The sequence below is a fragment of the Electrophorus electricus genome, chromosome 12, assembly GCF_041902795.1.
Source record: "Electrophorus electricus isolate QZ-2024a chromosome 12, ASM4190279v1, whole genome shotgun sequence".
Taxonomy (NCBI): domain Eukaryota; kingdom Metazoa; phylum Chordata; class Actinopteri; order Gymnotiformes; family Gymnotidae; genus Electrophorus; species Electrophorus electricus.
In genome coordinates, this window is record NC_137508.1 from 6,196,857 (window position 1) to 6,214,346 (window position 17,490).

Below are 17,490 nucleotides of genomic sequence, written 5' to 3' on the forward strand. Positions count from 1 at the left end.
CTAGGTGTTTCAGCAGCTGCACTTCTCCCAGATGTACGGACACTACTCTCTTTCTCCCGCTCCCTAATTCACGAACTCCCTCCCGCGCCCGTGTCCCGTGTGAACTGACACCAAGCGGACGCACCGATGGAGCGCTCCCTACGCTCGCAGCATCCCTATTTCATCCCATTCGAATTTGAAATAATATAGGAAAGATTATCAACACGACCAAGCTGAGCTTGGACTTTTCGATCACCTTCCACTTTACGTTCTGAAACTTTTTTTTGTTTGTTTTTGTATTTTTCATTTCTCCACTCTCGTGTTCACTGAAATATACTTAGTGTCCAGACTTCGTGATGGATGAGGATGTCTCTAGCAAGATGCTTGCAGCTGTCCGGACGCGGCCGCTGCGAGTGATGCTTAACCAGAAGAAGATCAAAGCCAGGAGGAAAAGGCGAAAGGAGTTGTTCTGGGGACAGATGTGCTCGATGGGGCTACTTCTCTTGGTGGTGTTGGGACTATCACGATTTGCGGAACATTCTGGTGAGTTCATTGATTGCTGAAACAATGGAGTGTGTTTGTGAAGTGACGGAGCAATGGAAAGTTGACCGATTTTGCTAAAAGAAATGACAGGCTACTTGTACTTCTGACTGTTTCGGTTTGATGCAGCTGTGCTGTAAGCTAGAGTTTCACTTTTCTGTAGACTTATTTCTGTTATTTTGGACACGAATTTCGATCATTATCGGCAGACATGCACGTCGCTTAAATGTGAATAATGTGGAGAGCTTTGAAACTCAACATCTGTGCTTAATAAAATCATGGTTTGTCGCAGCGTGTCGTCGGGGCTTGTAGAGTTTGATCTACGTCAACTTCTAGGCGGTTATATCTTTTAAAAGAGCAATATACTACATATTTCCGACATAGTTGTTTTGGTGGTGGGGGGGGGGGGGGCGTGCCGAATTTTGCTGGGATTCTTTTGTTCGGCGATACGCCTCTGTGGTAAGGATAAGAGACTTAATTAAGCTCAGTTAATTCATCTGCCATTTTAGTGTAGCCTATAACAGGCAATAGAAGGCACATTTCAGCAGCATTTCAACCCTGTTTCGATTGAATTTAGGGTTAAGACATGCCATGATAACACACCGCGCTGATTACATCTCATCATGCAACGGCTCGGGGGTTGGAATCACGTAACGGAATAAATCTTCACTATCTGTCGTTAAGTATAATTGCGGGTATATAACATAATGGAGACTATAAATCTAAAATACAGTTCAGCAACAACTTTACATACTGTTAGAAGTACTTTATGTCTTCTGACACGTGTTTTCTAAAGCAACGCGCGAGACAGAAATTTTGCGAAGTATGCTTAAGCCACCAAATAGTATTAAAATATATGGAAATCTGACTTAAAGCCATTACCTTCCGTCTTTGGTATCAGCATCCTAACCACTGCTTTGACCATCCCAGATGTTCACAAGAGCTTGACGTCAAAGACAGCACACGACATCATGTAATATTTTTGACTGTCCGTTATTAGGCACTTATTAAACTTCATAAGATTATTTGCACATATAACTTAAACCATGGTCTATTTTATGCTGTAATAATAACATAGTTTAAGATACTGAAGATGAGTGTTTGCACCGGAATATATAGCAGAGTAAAGAAGTCTCTCTCTGCTTGTACCTATGGAGAAATCACGTTTGCCTTGATGGGCTTTGAGAGTGCTGTTGTCAACGGCCTGCCAGGTGATACAGAGACGGATGAGAAGTGACTGGGTCGTCAGTTGCTGTTCGCAGCTCATAGAGACACTCCCTTATTCAGGCATGCATCTGGGCCAGCCAGCCTTAAAGCCAGCCTCAGGGACCGAACTCTCTCCTGCACAAGCCGGCAAGAGCTTTTGCCTCCTTTCTTAAATTTTGTATGCACGACTAAGACTCTATAGCTGCATTGCCTTATTCTAATGTTATACTGTTGAGGAAGGCAGCTTTCCTGAGCCCTTTTTGGGTTGTGAGGCTTTTATCTACCTGGTTTTCCTTTTTTCATTTTTCATCCTTCTGGTTTCTTTCCTTCGTTCCAGCTGGCACTCTTGCTGAGATGTCAGTGTGCACTCAGGTGATTCATCCTCACACGCTACTACACCCATCAGTGAAGTGGATGCAGAGCGAGTAAGAGAGAGAATAATGTATGAGAACAATTACAGTCCCGCTGTCAGCTATGATTTGTTTTACACTAAATCCTTTGGTGTGACTGATTTGGTTGGTTGGTGCTGAATAACGATGTCAAGAATGAGGGACTTAGGTGTAAGAGTCAGTGTGTCAGCTCATACAGATCTGTAGAAATGCCTGACACTGTGGGAAGGAATCCTGGTTTATTACATTTAAAAAAAACTACAGTCTCAGCCTAATATCGCATCATTGGTGTGTGGCAAATATGAAGCAGTTTTTATGCTTTTAGGTGTAGCATAACAGTGCAAGGTAATTCATTGATTAACAAACAGAGTATATTTTTAGAAATCTCAAATGAAGAGTACAAAACTATGTTAGACTTTTAGTGGGCTAACCTTCTGAGGATCAGGTTAAAGTATTCCTTATCTCAGTGTAGGTAAAAGTGGAGACAGGGCTGTTTTGACAGATGCATACAAAAAGAACCACATTTTGTCCCTTGAGAGAGCCAAACAGTCTTGATGGATATTTGCTTGGTTATTTTCTCTTCTCTATATCTCTCCTGATCACCCCATTTATCATCTACACTGGCCATCTCCTTACACAGTTCCCACTTTATTATTTTAGCTAGTTTGACGCCATGCTGGGCCACCAGTCTGACAGCCAGCCAGTCCCAGATGAATGACTTCAGATGTCACTTTGTTCAGATGTCACTTCTGAGCTATAGAGCGAAATTGCAGACTTAGAGTATGCCATCACTGTTGGGGAACAAACCTTGTCAGTTTGTCTCGGACACTATTTAATTCTCCAAAACTTTAAGCTGACATTACATTTATTCTGAAAAGTATTATTTAAAGGATTCTTGTGATAAACTCAACATGCGACAAGGTTGACAGACAGGTACACTGAATGTTATACCCACACTTATGAAACTTGAATTATTTTGACAGATAATATGGATATCATATTAAATAACTTTTTTCAATGTACTATTTTTGAATTATAGGGGACATTGTATTGTACTCATACAGTAAAATGATAATAATCCTGACATCACAGACTTTGTTTTCTTTCATAAATGTGCACTGCCTGATTGCTGATGCCGTGCATAGAATCTGTTTTATCAACCACGGACTGATGACTCAGTGGTTGTAGACGTTGTAGTCCTGTGAATGGAGCGAGTGCTCCTTTTGTCTATAGAAAACCTTTCCCTGAAACAGCCACACTTGCACAGTGCTACCGATCCTCCTCAGAAGTCTAAACATCAGTGATTCTCTTTGAAACCTTGCGCTGTTGGATACTACATTCAGACCACAAAGCAGCAGCAAATTCCCACCGTGTAGGCTGTGTGTTGATGAGCCATGTCTGCTGTGCACACTCTCAAATATGTTCACAGTGATTGAAAGTAATTAATTTATTTGATTTGTGGATGAAGTGCAAATAATCATTGTACTGTCAGAACACTGGCAGCTATATGCCTCACCCAAACGCTGATTACAAAAATCAGTCACATTATTATGTTCATGAATGGACTGGAGTGTTGTATTCGGAGATTCCACTTGCCTGCTGTCTGTTTATGTGTTCTATGCTGCTGAACAGTCAATCCGAGCAAGTTCCCTTGAATTTTAGTAGAGAACATACTGTTAATTCCTTAATATTATGTTAATGGGAAATTCAGCCTACCGATGAGCTTAACATCACAAGTGAGAGAGCTGTGATAGAAAAACGGCTGAGCACTTGATGCCCATCTATATCATAATCATAAAAAACAGTAAAACTAGGAGTAAAAAATATGAATAATACCAATGATGGATATAAAAGACACTATTTGAATAACAATAAGAATAATAGTAGTGTGGCTTGGAAGGGATTTGCTTTCCTTCCAGCAATCTAACCAATCTTGGGTCAATAGAAACCAGAGATCACTTATGAGTATTACTAGCTCATCACCAAAACGAGGCTTACTAACAAAGGCAACCACATATGGTGAGTACAACAAGAGTCACTACTGTGGCTTGGTAGCGTCTACAAATGTTTCGGTTTCTTGTCACAGATACTAAAATTCTGACCCTCTGGGTGAACTGTTTGATGATACTGTAATTGTCTTTCAGGCCTTGCCTCAGCTGAAATATCTTCAGATAACTGTTTTTCATTTGTTATGATGGTGAACAGTGCATGTAACAGCATTTGTGTGTGTGTGTGTGTGTGTGTGTGTGTGTGTGTGTGTGTGTGTGTGTGTGTGTGTGTGTGCGTGTGCGTGTTTGTGTGCGTGTGTGTATGTGTGTATGTGTGTATGTGTGTATGTTAGTATGTGCATGTTTGTGTGTTGTATGTAGAACCTTAATATCTACATTTGGAGACATGGTAGACGAGCAAAATTAACAAGAGGTCAGTTGGTCAATATGTGAATAGGAGAGGAAAATGTGTTCCATAATTAAAGTTAGGCATACATTTTCCATGGCTTCCCATAATAGGATGGGCCTATTTAGTTCTGGCTTATTTTAGCAACTTCTTATTCTGGAATCCACAAGGCGCTTTATTTGAGAAGGAAGGTACTCTGGCTCGGGTGAAAATGAGACAGTGTGAGATAAAAGAGAGCCAGAGAGAGGAGAGGGTTTCTGTCTTTGGGATGAGCAGGCCCATCTGAACACCTCCATGTGTCTCTCCCTCAGTGGTTCCCAGTAGATGCGCAGCTCACTAATTCAGGAGCGAGGGGGCGTCCCACATACCTTCCCTCTTCTCTATATATAGAGCATTCTAAATGTCCTCGTTAGAGACGTGATTTATGACGCCCCTACGTCCTGCCAGCCTTACAGGGGTGCAGTAGACAAGAGTGGACGTGCCTCTGCATTGCATCTGTTTATGAAGTCTGCAAGAGGAAGCAGCTGAGGCTTACTTTGCAGTGAGCAAAACAAATGTCTCAAATCAAACCTGGAGCTTTGCTCAGGGAGTTTTGCTGAAATTTGTGATTCTTGTCCCAGCAAAGTTGAGAGGGTGGATTGCGTGCAAATGTATTGAGTACTGATTTACAGGGGAATTGATGTGAATGAATTTTGCTGATAAGGCATTATCTACTGTTTTTAAGGCTAATTCAGAGTTCGATATGTGTAGATCTTTGATTTTTAATGGATGAATACATTGTTTTGCATGAGTGGGTGAAGTCTCTAAAATACCCATTGAGGTACAGGGCTGATGCAGAGAAATGAGAAGGTGCACACTCAGTACTGTGGTGAGAAAAGGCATCCTGTAGCCTAGTATCACACGTGATACGGAACATCATCCTGTGCTTTCCACTATCTTAGCACCTTTACTCACATTAACAAAACTAACACAGTCGAAAAGCATTTCACCTGCAGTACATGGAGCACAAGAACTGATTAGCCTTTTAATTGCTTAGTTGGGAGTAATTGTGAGTTGGCTGGGAAATTGCCAGCAAGGATGTAAGGGTATAGCTCATTACTTTACAAAGAAAAAGCACAGAGAAGAAATACCCGCACACTCAAATATAATTTGTTCAAATGTGTTTGCATTTCTACCCTGTGAAAAGACAAATATGTTCACATTACTCTAATCCACATAAACGTTCACCAACAACAGATTTAAATGTTTGAATCTGCAGATGGCTTTGAACTTATATAAGCCATTGTTTGATTTTCTGTTTGATTGCATAAGACTGCTGTCCAGACTAATGTAATGATGAAACAGTGTCCTGTGACTGAACCTGACCAGAATAGGAGAGATGTTCCACACCTGATATGACTGGATTGGGGGTGACAGTTATTTTATACTCTCAGTTTATGTTTTTCTCTGTTGCTTCAGAAATCCTAACCTAAAGGGACCTATAGTTCACATGTTTGTAGGATCACATTTATTTTTTTCTGAGATCCTTCAAAAATGTTTGTGTGGTTTGCAGATGTACCTGCGTTTGCGGTTAGTGTTGGCCGTAATCTGTACAATGTAACGCACTACCATAATCAAACTACTTTTTCCCTAGAATGAAGTAATGTTATAAATTACAGTTAGAATTTTTACAGTTACTGGCTTTTGTTGCTTGCCTGACTCAGATGTTTTTAAGGGAAGATATATACTACAAAGAATGCATTTTACTATATAAAGTAATAAAGTGCATTCCATTTTCCTTAATTTATGCATGCATGCAGTACCAACTATAGCTGACGTCTGAAACATGAACTGTGGATGCAACCAGGGCAGAACAAGTTCATGGAAAATGTTTTACCAGACACAAGAGGAAACTGGGGGAAGCACTGAGATATTCTGAATTCATGACTCTCAAATCTGTCAAAGCATTTAATAAGGCTGGCAATCTGGAAATCTTGAAAAGTATTTAAGACAGTGTGATACAAAACTCATGACTAAACTGACATGCCTTTAACAATATGAACTATGGTAATTTTGGCTAATTTCTCCCTAATAAAATACTGAAAAGTCAACTGATTATCATGTACATATTTTCCAATTGCCATAGAGTATATGAAATGTAGAAGTAATGTAGAAGTAACATAGATTGTTTTTTCTAAGGAGTGGTAAGTTATCCCATTACAGTTTGAGAGTCATAATCACTAACTGGTAATGAGTTTTCAGTGATATCTGTTACATCATAACAATGTAGCAAATAGCAAATGTTCTAGTGAATTTTCGTTCCATTGATAACAAGCTGAATGACCTCAAGACCAGGATCTCAGCGCAGCATGAACCTAACGACTGCTATTTTCATTTTCATGGAGACCTGGCTTTTCCACACTGGGCCTAACTCTGTCTACCGTGGACACTGGACAGTAGTGGTGGTGTTTGTGTTAGCATCAACAACAGGTGGTGTATGCATGGGAAAGTGGGCAACAAACATTGATGAGGAACAGCTGAAGAACTGTTACTGCTGAAAGGCAGGGCGTTCTGCTCGCCGAGAGAATTCACTGCTGTGCTTTTACTCGCTGTTGACATTTCGCCACGTGCAAACTCCAAGACTGCATTCAGGCTGCTGCACAATCAGCAAACGTGAAACCACACACCCGGATGATGCGTTCATGTTGGTGACTTTAATCACTGCAATTTATGAACTGTCATTCAGAAATTCCAGCAGCACATTATCCAACTAGAGAGAAAAAATATTCTCAATCATGTATACAGCAACATGAAGGAGGCCTATGAAGTTGCTGCCCACTCCCACTTCAGATGGTTTGACCCCATTTCCCTGTTTCTTTACCCAGCATGAAGACAAACCTTCTCAGTGAGTAAATGTTTTAGACAGGGGGACACCAATCAGATACTACAAGACTGCTTTGGTAGTGGTAATTGGGAAGTATTCAAAGCAGCTGCAATGCAAGAGGACCAGCTACATCAGTGCATTGTGTCCCCAAAGTACTTCAGGTCAAATGTGAACCCAAAGCTGTGGCTTAACTATGAAGTGCTCAACCACACAACTGTATTCGTCTCTGGCGATGCTGATAGAATACAGAAAGGCAGGGTATGACCTACGTAGAGCCATCAAAAAAGCACAAAGACAACATGGACTGAAGCTGGAGGTCTGCTGGGACCCTGCTGACGCCCAGCACATGTGGCAAACGACTGCAGCCCATCACAGGCTATCAGAACAAGAGTAGGGGGGAAACAAACCGCGATTCCACACTGCAGGATGGACTGAGTGATTTCTGTGCCCTCTTTGAGGTTCCCGACACTTGGCCACAAAGGATGGCTGTGGCAGCAGGTAGCGCACAGAGTGCATCATTCACAGAAGTGAGCAGGACCTTGATTGGAATACATCCACGCAGACTGGCTGGACAAGACAACATCCACATGTGGACACTCAGGACAGGCTCATTAGAGCTGGGTGTTGTCCTTCCAGATATATTCAACATGTCTTTTGCAGAAGCCACATTACCCACATGTTTTAAGTGCTCCTCCCCAACAAGAGCCCTGTCACGTGTCTCAGAAACTACCATCTGGTTGCACAGACTCGGTCTGTGATGAAGTGCTTCAGAAGGCTAGTCTTGACCTACATACAGAAGAACAAAACCAGACTCCTTAGATCCTCTTCAGTTTACCATCAGAACATGTCCACAGAGGATGCCATGAACACTGCCATCCAAACAGCGCTCTGGCATTTAGAGAACAAAAACAGTTAAATGAGAATGCTGTTCATCACCTACAACTCAGCACTCCACAAAAAACTTCACCTGCTCAGGACTGTCGACCACCCTCTGAAACTGGATCTGAAACTTTCTAACAGAACACTTCGGTCTTCCAGAATAGGCCACCACACATCCAGCACATGAGCTATAAACACAAGAACCCCAAGGGATGTGTGCTGAGCCATATGTTCTAAACGCCCTTCACATATGACTGTGTGCCAATAATATTTCTGTAAATACAAACAAGTCTGAGGAAATGATTGTTGATCTGAGGAGGAGGAGGACGCAACACACACCACTACAAATAGATGAGGTGGAGGTGGAGAGGGTGAGCACCTTGAAATTCCTTGGCATTCACATCAGCGAGGATCCCACCTGGTCATACAGTACATCTCATCTGTTAATGAAGTCACAGCAATGCTATGTTCTGAGATGACAGAAGAAGTTGCTAAACTTCTTTAGCAGCCTCAGTAACCTCTATAGGGGCATCATTGAAAGATCACACCAGGATCATGAGAAGAGCACAAAACATCAAGGGGACAACTGACCCCAGCACAGTCTTCACACTCCTACCATCAGCGAGGACAGCACAGGAGCGTGCAGTCAAGGACCACTAGACAGAGGAACAGCTTCTATGTACTGGCCATCATACTTTTGAATGGCCACCAATGATATAAGAGCTCAATCTGTCCAACTGTATGATACACTCCATTGCACATATACACATACATGTTCACACACACACACACACACACACACACACACACACTCACACTCAAACATATGCTTTTTCTGATGAACTCTAGACTGCTTTTGCTCACTGTGCAACCGACAATTGGCTGCAGATTTTCTTTCCCAAGAACATTTAAAATTCTTAGACTAAAAACAGTATCACTACATTTCCTTGTGTACTTATTATTATTATATTTTATTATTAATTCTGTATATATTCCTTATCTTATGCATTTGAATCTTATTTTTTTTCTCAATCTTTCATTTCTTTAAACTCTTTAATTTCTCTTAAAATTATTTCTTTAAATTCCTGTTCTTAATATTTCAAGTTTAATAAATACTTAATTGTTTTAATAAAACATTTTCACTATTTTTCTTGTTAAAGACCTTCCCAAGGTGACTGTAATAAGCTTTTTGTACTCTTATGTGAAGCACTTTGAATTGCCATTGTGTATGAAAAGTACTATATAAATAAACTTGCCTTGCCTCTACATTTATTAATCCACTTTCCAGTGCCTTTTATTGTGTATGCTTAATATAGCCCACCTTATTTGTAAATTCAGACAACATCATATGAACATAATATGATGTATATCTTCTCTTATGCACATAATATACTCTATTTTCTTAATATTTATTTCTTAACATTTCCATTGTTCTGTGTAGCAGACTTTTTGCTGGGCATATGACAATAAAATTTTTGAATCTTGAACCTTAAACAATGGAAGAGTTCTTTAATATGGACTACATGGATTAAGGTGGGGATCCCTGGTCTAGAAACCTTTATAGTACTTACATAGAGAATCCAAATTCTTTACTATCAGAAGGGGAAGTTAAATCCTATTTTACGCATTCCTCTTTATGGTACATTTTCAGCATTTGAAGTGTAGTTTGCAAGCTACCAAGCAACAACATAAAAACATATATATACCCATCAGCTATAAAATTACAGCCACTTTCTGAATACTGTGTAGGTCCCCTCATGCTAACAAACAAGCACTGACACATCGAACTATGGATTCCACAAGACCTCAGAAGGTGTGTTGTGGTATTTGGCTCCAAGATATTAGCAGCAGAGCCTTTAAGTCCTGTAAATTGCAACGTGGGGCCTCTGTGGATTGGACTTTTTTCCAAGCACATCCTACAGTATTTCCAAGCACATCCCACAGATGCTCAATATGACTGAGGTCTGGGGAATTTGGAAGCTAAGTGATCACCTTTAACTCTTTGTCATGTTCTTGATATATGAATGAAGGCAGGAATCATCTATAATACCATATAAAGTGAAAAAACCTTGTGATTTTATATATATATATATATATATATATATATATATATATATATATACACACACACACACACACACACACACACACACACACACACCACACACACACCAGGGGCTGCAGGAAAAGATAGAAAAGATGAAAGATGTGGAGAGTGAAAGCAACTGTTCCTGTGGTAACTGGAGCACTAGGGGCTGGGAGAACAGCTCCAAAAGATACCAGAAGCAACATCTGAGTACTAGAAGTGTACAGTCCTTGGAACAGCTAAGATACTATGCAGGACTCTCTCTGGTCGGGGACCCAAGCTTGAAGGAAAAAGTCGAGGGCGCGTGGGGAATTGTATATATATTTATATAATAAATAATACAGAAAAGCAAACTGGTAAAGAGGATGTCAGTACTGGAGTTTCATGATCTTCCATGTTAACTTGGATCGTGATAACGGAAACAGTGACTGCCTACACACTCTGGCCACATAAGTGACTGCCTACACACACTCTGGCCACCAGTCAGAATGCAGGGCCCTCTGCACTAGCAGAAGGACTGATAATGGCTCTGAAGATTTCAGCCCGATACCTAACAGCAGCCAGGGTACCGTTGGCTATCACATGGAGGTTTGTGTGACCGTCCAAGAATATGCCTTCCCAGATCATTACTGATCCACCGACAAACCTGTTATACTGGATGATGTTGCAGGCAGCATAACATTCACTACAGCACCTCCACACTCTTTCACGTCTATCAACTGTGCTCAGTGTGAACCTGTTCTCATCTATGAAGAGAACGGGGAACCAATGGTGGATCTGCCAGTGCTGGTGTTATCTGGTGAATGCCAGTCACGATCTATAGTCCTGAGCAGTGAGCACAGGTCCCACTAGAGGACGTTGGGAGTCTTTTTCTGACAGTTTGTTTAGAAACATACACACCAGTAGTCTGCTGGAGGTCATTTTGTACAGTTTTGACAGTGCTCCTTCTGTCCCTCCTTGCACAAAGGAGCAGAAAACAGTCCAGTTGCTGGGTTGATTACCTGTCCAGCTCTCTTTAATGGCCCATGTCCTGGTTATCTTGTCCATGCCCTTGAGACTGTGCTGGTAGACACTGCAAACCTTGCGATGTGTGGATGTAGCATCCTGAAGGCAATGGACTACCTGCTCAACCTGAATGGGTTGCTTGGTACTGCCTCACGCCACCAGTAGTCGAAGCACACTAGCAAAATGCAAATCTACAGCACTGTAGGGAAGAGCCAGTCAGGAAGGATAAGAAGCAAGTAATTGTCTGTGGCCATCACCTACAAAACCAATTCCTTTGTGTTCATCCCCTCATCCTTCAATTTATCTGGTATGGCTCTGAAATATCAGTGAGGATTTCTTGTGATGCACTTGAGGTACTTTGCTCCAATTGGAACTAAAAGGAATAAGTCAAGTAGGCCATGTTACATTTTCAGGATGTTGTCTGTCCCATTAATGCATTTAGAGCAGATATCTCAGACTGTTATGCCTTTCACTTACTGAAGAAAGTTTTCATATCTGTTCAGTTTCCAGCTATGTGAGTAGAGCAGTCTGTTTGGGAAATAAATGCCTTTTTATGAAGAAACCATCTTATACAGAACAAACCTGACACCCAGTCCTGCTCTCATGCATTGTGCAGTCCTGCGTGTGCCGTGGAATCTCCGGGGGGGGGGGGGGGGGGGGGGGGTATGTGAGCCGCACAGTGACATCCCAGAAACACCACTCCTGCTGGGTAAGCCCCAGCCTCAAAGACCTCAGCCTGCTCCTGAAGCCTTTTAAAGGGGTGTGTGCGATGAGCCCCTCCTCCTCCTCTGCCAGCTGACAGCAGCCACATGCAGGAGGCTTCTCACTGCCGCCAGTCACTAATGAGCCAGTTAATGGCCCGTCACATCCTTAAACAACCCAATGCTGATACTTAATTGCTCTTGATAAATATAAGCTTTATTGATTTTACCTTTCTGGCCACTTTGTTAAAGCATTAACCAACTAATCTGAGTATTAATCTACATGTCTGATGCCTGAGCTGGACATCCCTTAATTGTTTCAGGGTTTCACTTGGTTTACAGGTAAATGAAAGTATTTATGGGCATGAGGTTACAGTGTTCAGTGCTGCAGATGCGTGACATGGATTCTGCAGATAGGAGGGCTACTTTAAACATCGCTACAGTTCATCTCCTAATTCCAGCCAGTTCTGTCCCACATCCAAGGCCTCACCTGCATAGCTAATGAAGATAAACTAGGTAATTAAAGTTGAAGGGGGGGGGCTAAATTTATCTCTGCATTGACAGTATGGGGTCGAATGTGCAGGATTTTCTGAATGTATAGAACAGAGATTGTCCCAACAGCTGGCATTTGGAGCAGCCAATGTGTTCAGGTCATGTACTGAATATGTTACACTACCTCAGTGGTCACCTCAAATCATCTGTAACTATACACCTCTACCTTTCAAGCAATTGGTCTTAAAGTTGACTGTAGTCAAGTTTCAAGTTTCAAGTTTGGTTTATTTGTCACATACATAGTCATACACAGTATAACTCGCAGTGAAATGGTTGTATTACTACACATGTGGAGAAAATGCTCCTTAATGCATCTTATTGGAGGACTTATAAGAGGACTCAGTCCTATAAGATGTGTTGTGTGCAGACTGGGGCCGTGGGCTCCTGAGTGTGCAGTTGGTTGCAATGTCATTGATAGGAAATGGAAAAAGTCAGCTTTAGAGTCAGCTACAGAGAAAGAGTCTACACCAAAGAGTCATGTCAAGAGAAAGAGTCTTCACCAAAGAGTCATGTCCAGAGAAAGAGTCTTCACCAAAGCGTCATGTCCAGAGAAAGAGTCTTCACCAAAGAGTCATGTCAAGAAAGTCTTCACCAAAGTAATTTCAAGAGAAAGTCTACACCAAAGAGTCATGTCAAGAGAAAGAGTCGACACCAAAGAGTCATGTCAAGAGAAAGAGTCTACACCAAAGAGTCATGTCAAGAGAGTCTTCACCAAAGAGTCATGTCAAGAGAAAGAGTCTACACCAAAGAGTCATGTCAAGAGAAAGAGTCTACACCAAAGAGTCATGTCAAGAGAGTCTTCACCAAAGAGTCATGTCAAGAGAAAGAGTCTACACCAAAGAGTCATGTCAAGAGAAAGAGTCTACACCAAAGAGTCAGGTCAAGAGATAGAGTCTTCACCAAAGTAAGTTCAAGAGAAAGAGTCTACACCAAAGAGTCATGTCAAGAGAGAGTCTTCACCAAAGTAATTTCAAGAGAAAGAGTCTTCACCAAAGAGTCATGTCAAGAGAGAGTCTTCACCAAAGTAATTTCAAGAGAAAGAGTCTGCTCCAGAAAGCTATAGAACAACCCCCCCCCCCACACACACACATGCATCCCTGTGATAGTGTCAGAGCCCAGAGTAGAATCTAGACTTGATATTATGTTCAAACTAAAGAAACAGAAACTCAATGATCAGAAATGTAAGAAACTATAAATTTAAGAAATAGAAATGTCAGAAAAGAACTGCCTGACATCAACTTCATATGATCCGATGATCTTGATTCTAAGTAATTATATGTATTGAAATAAAAAAGGATAGAATAGTTTCAGTAATAGCATCCTACTGCATATGATTCTTCCTCACAATGTTATTTTATTGGATGAGGTCCCCAATGACGATATAGACAAAGCATCTCTGAACTGCCCACCTTCAAACAGACCTGCTGTTGTGCATGTAGTGCAAAGTTACATAACCTGGATTAGTCATGCCTGTTCTCTGCAGAATGCTATAAACATGGATGTGAGCACTTAAGTCTTTTCTCTGGAGCTGGCATCACTAATCCTTCTATATGATCTTGTAAATTGTTTACAGTTTTTTTTTACAATTGTTTTCACACTTGTCTCATTACCATGTACGCTTCTTCAAAACTCTTCACATGGTATGCTGTTGAAACAAGCATCTCAGCACATCAGTTAACCTTTGGTTCAAAATGCACTTTAACCACCAAAACACATCAAATTTCATCCAAACATGACTCATTCTGCAATAACTATAACATATGCTTTCTCTCACAAGGCTGCTTTGTTACTCAATATACAATTAACGTCCAAACACAAATAACTTGTAACATTGTGAAATACATAACATTGTGTTTTCCTTTCCTCTATTTTTGCATCCACAAATATTTCAGAATTCCAGAATAACAATATTTACTGTATAATATAGTAATATAGTAATAATATAGTATTTTGCCATTTGTTCTCACAGTGCAATATACTGCAGTCTAGAAAAGAAAAATATATACAATCAATAATAAATACAGTAATACCAAATAAGTATTTTCACTATTTATAGTAATTCACACATATTTTTCTATCAGTATCAGAAGTCTGCTGTTGGCCTGTTCCTTCCATGCTGTACACTGCATAGCCATAGATGTTCATCAACATCACACCGAATATACGGTAACAGGGCACAAACTAAAACTCCTGGGTAAGTCGATAGCTGAAAGGACAGCCAAGCCTTTCAGCAGGAGATGTACTGCCGAATAGTAGAAACACCTCTTTAGTGGCAACTACATCTATATTTTCCTGTATACAAGCGCATTTCAATTCAAGTTTGACCATTTTTGTATTGATGGTAACAAGACTTCAAACAAAAAAACTGAATAAACATTCTGCTGAAATTAGATTAAGTCTTACATGTATATTATTTCAAGTGTATATATATTTCAATCTTATTTCAGGTGTCTATTTTCATTTGTCTGTCCAACTGCAACATATTTCAATCCACAATGATCAGAATCTTGTTGGGTTTTGAAATGAAAGTTAATCGTTTTGACCTTGAGTGTCTCAATGTCTGCAAAATTTGCTGTAGTTGTACAGACATTTGCTGGTCAGACAGATACAGAGAGGTATTCAAGAATTTGGGAAGCAATGGTGATTGTATGGTGTTTTTATCAAAGCAATACAAAAGTATAAACAGTTTAGTTCACATAGTCTTTTGATATGGTGAATTTGTTAAGTGTTTTGAAAAAGTACACATGGTATTGAGTGTGAAGTGTGAAGACAATTGTAAAAAACTATAATAGCTTCCCTCTGAGTATTTATGTCGTTCACCTGAGGGATGTTTTATGATGAACCTCATGCTGGATTCACAAACAGGGGGATAAGAAATTAGACCTTATTATGTAATTGTGTTGGGCTGTACATCAGTCCTCTATTTTTTCCAAAGGAAGAGAAATATGCCAGTGTGTATAAAGCAGAGCAGAAGTCACCAGCAGGGTGCCGCAAAGCAGCACTGCTGTACTGCCAGCGAGTGACCAAAACATGCCAGTTCATACAGCACTTCATTTACACTATATATGAGGGAAGGGACTTGTCTCTGTGACCATTAACGTGTAGCTTATGTTCACTTAAAAAAAAAGTGAATGAAAGTTTCCCTCTCTTAGCTTTCTATTTGTTGTTGCTCATTGTTTTGTTTGTTTGTTTGTTTGTTTGTTTGTTTCAAATTTTCAGTTCGCGTGAGCTGACGTGTATTTTTGTTTGTGTGTGTGTGTGCATGCTTGTGTGTATAGGCCTGCAAATGTGTGCTTTGATCATCTTAGTGTTATGTCATCTTTGCTTCCTCTGGTCTCTGTGGCTACATCACATCTCCATAGTAACTTCCCTTCACCCCCTTGTGCTTGTGCTTGTGTGTGTGTGTGTGTGTGTGTGTGTGTGTGTGTGTATTCTGGCTCATTGAACAGGTAATGGCATTTCTACACAGCATGTCAGAGAGCAGCAGAGTGGCCACATTTGAGAGTTATTGGAGCTGACATGGCAAGGCTGATCGAGCTTCACTTCCTGCTCTCCCTCTAACAAGGTTTTACACATGGCGGCCATGTGCATGGCTACTTAGACTTCTGCTTTAACCAGGGCGCTGCTTTGATGTGCTCTGGCCACAGACAGAAAAGGGGTGTAAAGTATGCTGTGGGGTTCTCTCGGGCTGAGGGGCTTTGGCCCCAGCTCCATGCCAGTCGACTCCCCCTGCTGTCTGTTTGCAGCTAGGAGGTGAGCGATACATCAGATTTTCTGTAAGCGTCACAGCCATCCCTAGTTTACTCTTGACATCAGTCCACCTCGGGGTTCCATGAATTATTGAACGGCCTCTTCTGGGATTGCCCGAGCCTGCTTGAATTGCAACAAATGGCTGTTTGTGAAAGCAGCACTAAAATTCACTGTCATCAAATAGGAGTGTGTGTGTGTGTGTGTGTGTGTGTGTGTGTGTGTGTCTTTGCGTGTGTGTCTGTGAATGCATGTGTGTGTATGTGAGGTACACAAAAGCACTCTCTACTACCTGTCCCTACAGCCTAAACTGCTATCAAAACTACAAAATTACACTCATGCCAGTCAAACAGGGCACTGAGAGAAGTGTGCTTTCGCAAACAATATGCTGTATGCTGTCATCAGGTGGGAGAGTGTGTGTGTGTGTGTGTGTTGGTGTGTGTTAAAGAGATAGAGGTACACAATCGCACTCAGTACTACCTGTCCCCTGTCAGGGACCCAGTGAAGATCTGCTGGTCGGAGAGCTCTCCACTCCGGATGCTGTTTATCTCTCGCCATGTCTTAGAGAGCTTTTATTTTTAGCTGAAGGAGCTGTAAGTCTGAGCATGGGCTCCGAGCAGGACGGGTGGATCTTCTCAAGGACGCTGCAACCCAAATGACAGCTCTGCCAGAATAATCCCCCTCCCACTCGCTTCTTTCACACCCCCCCCCCCCCCCAGAATGGGGCGTTGGCCTGCAGAGCTCTCGCTCTGATGTCATTCTCATGATGCCTGGTCCACGCAAGGCTTGGCAAAACAGACGGCGCTCATGAATATGCAGCAGTGCTGCTGCGCTGGTCCTGCTCCCTGGGCCCCACCTCTTGGTCCTGCGTCTTTACAGCTTGCTGTGTCACTGAGAAGTCTGTGGCAATAGGAGCCATGGCGTGGCAGTGCCGTCTGGTCCGGCCCAGGCCTGTCCAGGGTGCACAGTGACACACTGCAGCTAGGAGGGCAACAGTTCTGGAATGGAGCGGCATTCATATAGAGCACTGTGACTTACACATTCCCGTTCTCTAGGAGATGCATGGGATGCATTGGGATATCAATAATATCAGTATCTGTGATGTACCTGTCTGCACTTATCTCAGAATCGTTGCTCAACACAAGGACA

At 41.5% G+C, this 17,490-nt stretch overlaps 1 protein-coding gene across 5 annotated transcripts in view; it reads left to right on the forward strand.

Annotated features, from left to right (window-relative positions):
- Positions 1-17,490, forward strand: part of slc24a3 (solute carrier family 24 member 3) — a 60,100-nt gene continuing 42,610 nt past the window's right edge. For all 5 annotated transcript variants that reach the window (XR_014126645.1, XR_014126647.1, XM_027014791.2 and 2 more), the window contains exon 1: positions 1-522. Coding sequence is in view for 3 of the 5 variants with exons in the window: in XM_027014791.2 (XP_026870592.2) it covers positions 336-522 (187 nt within the window). In the remaining 2 variants the exon portion in view is untranslated. The remainder of the gene's footprint in view (positions 523-17,490) is intronic.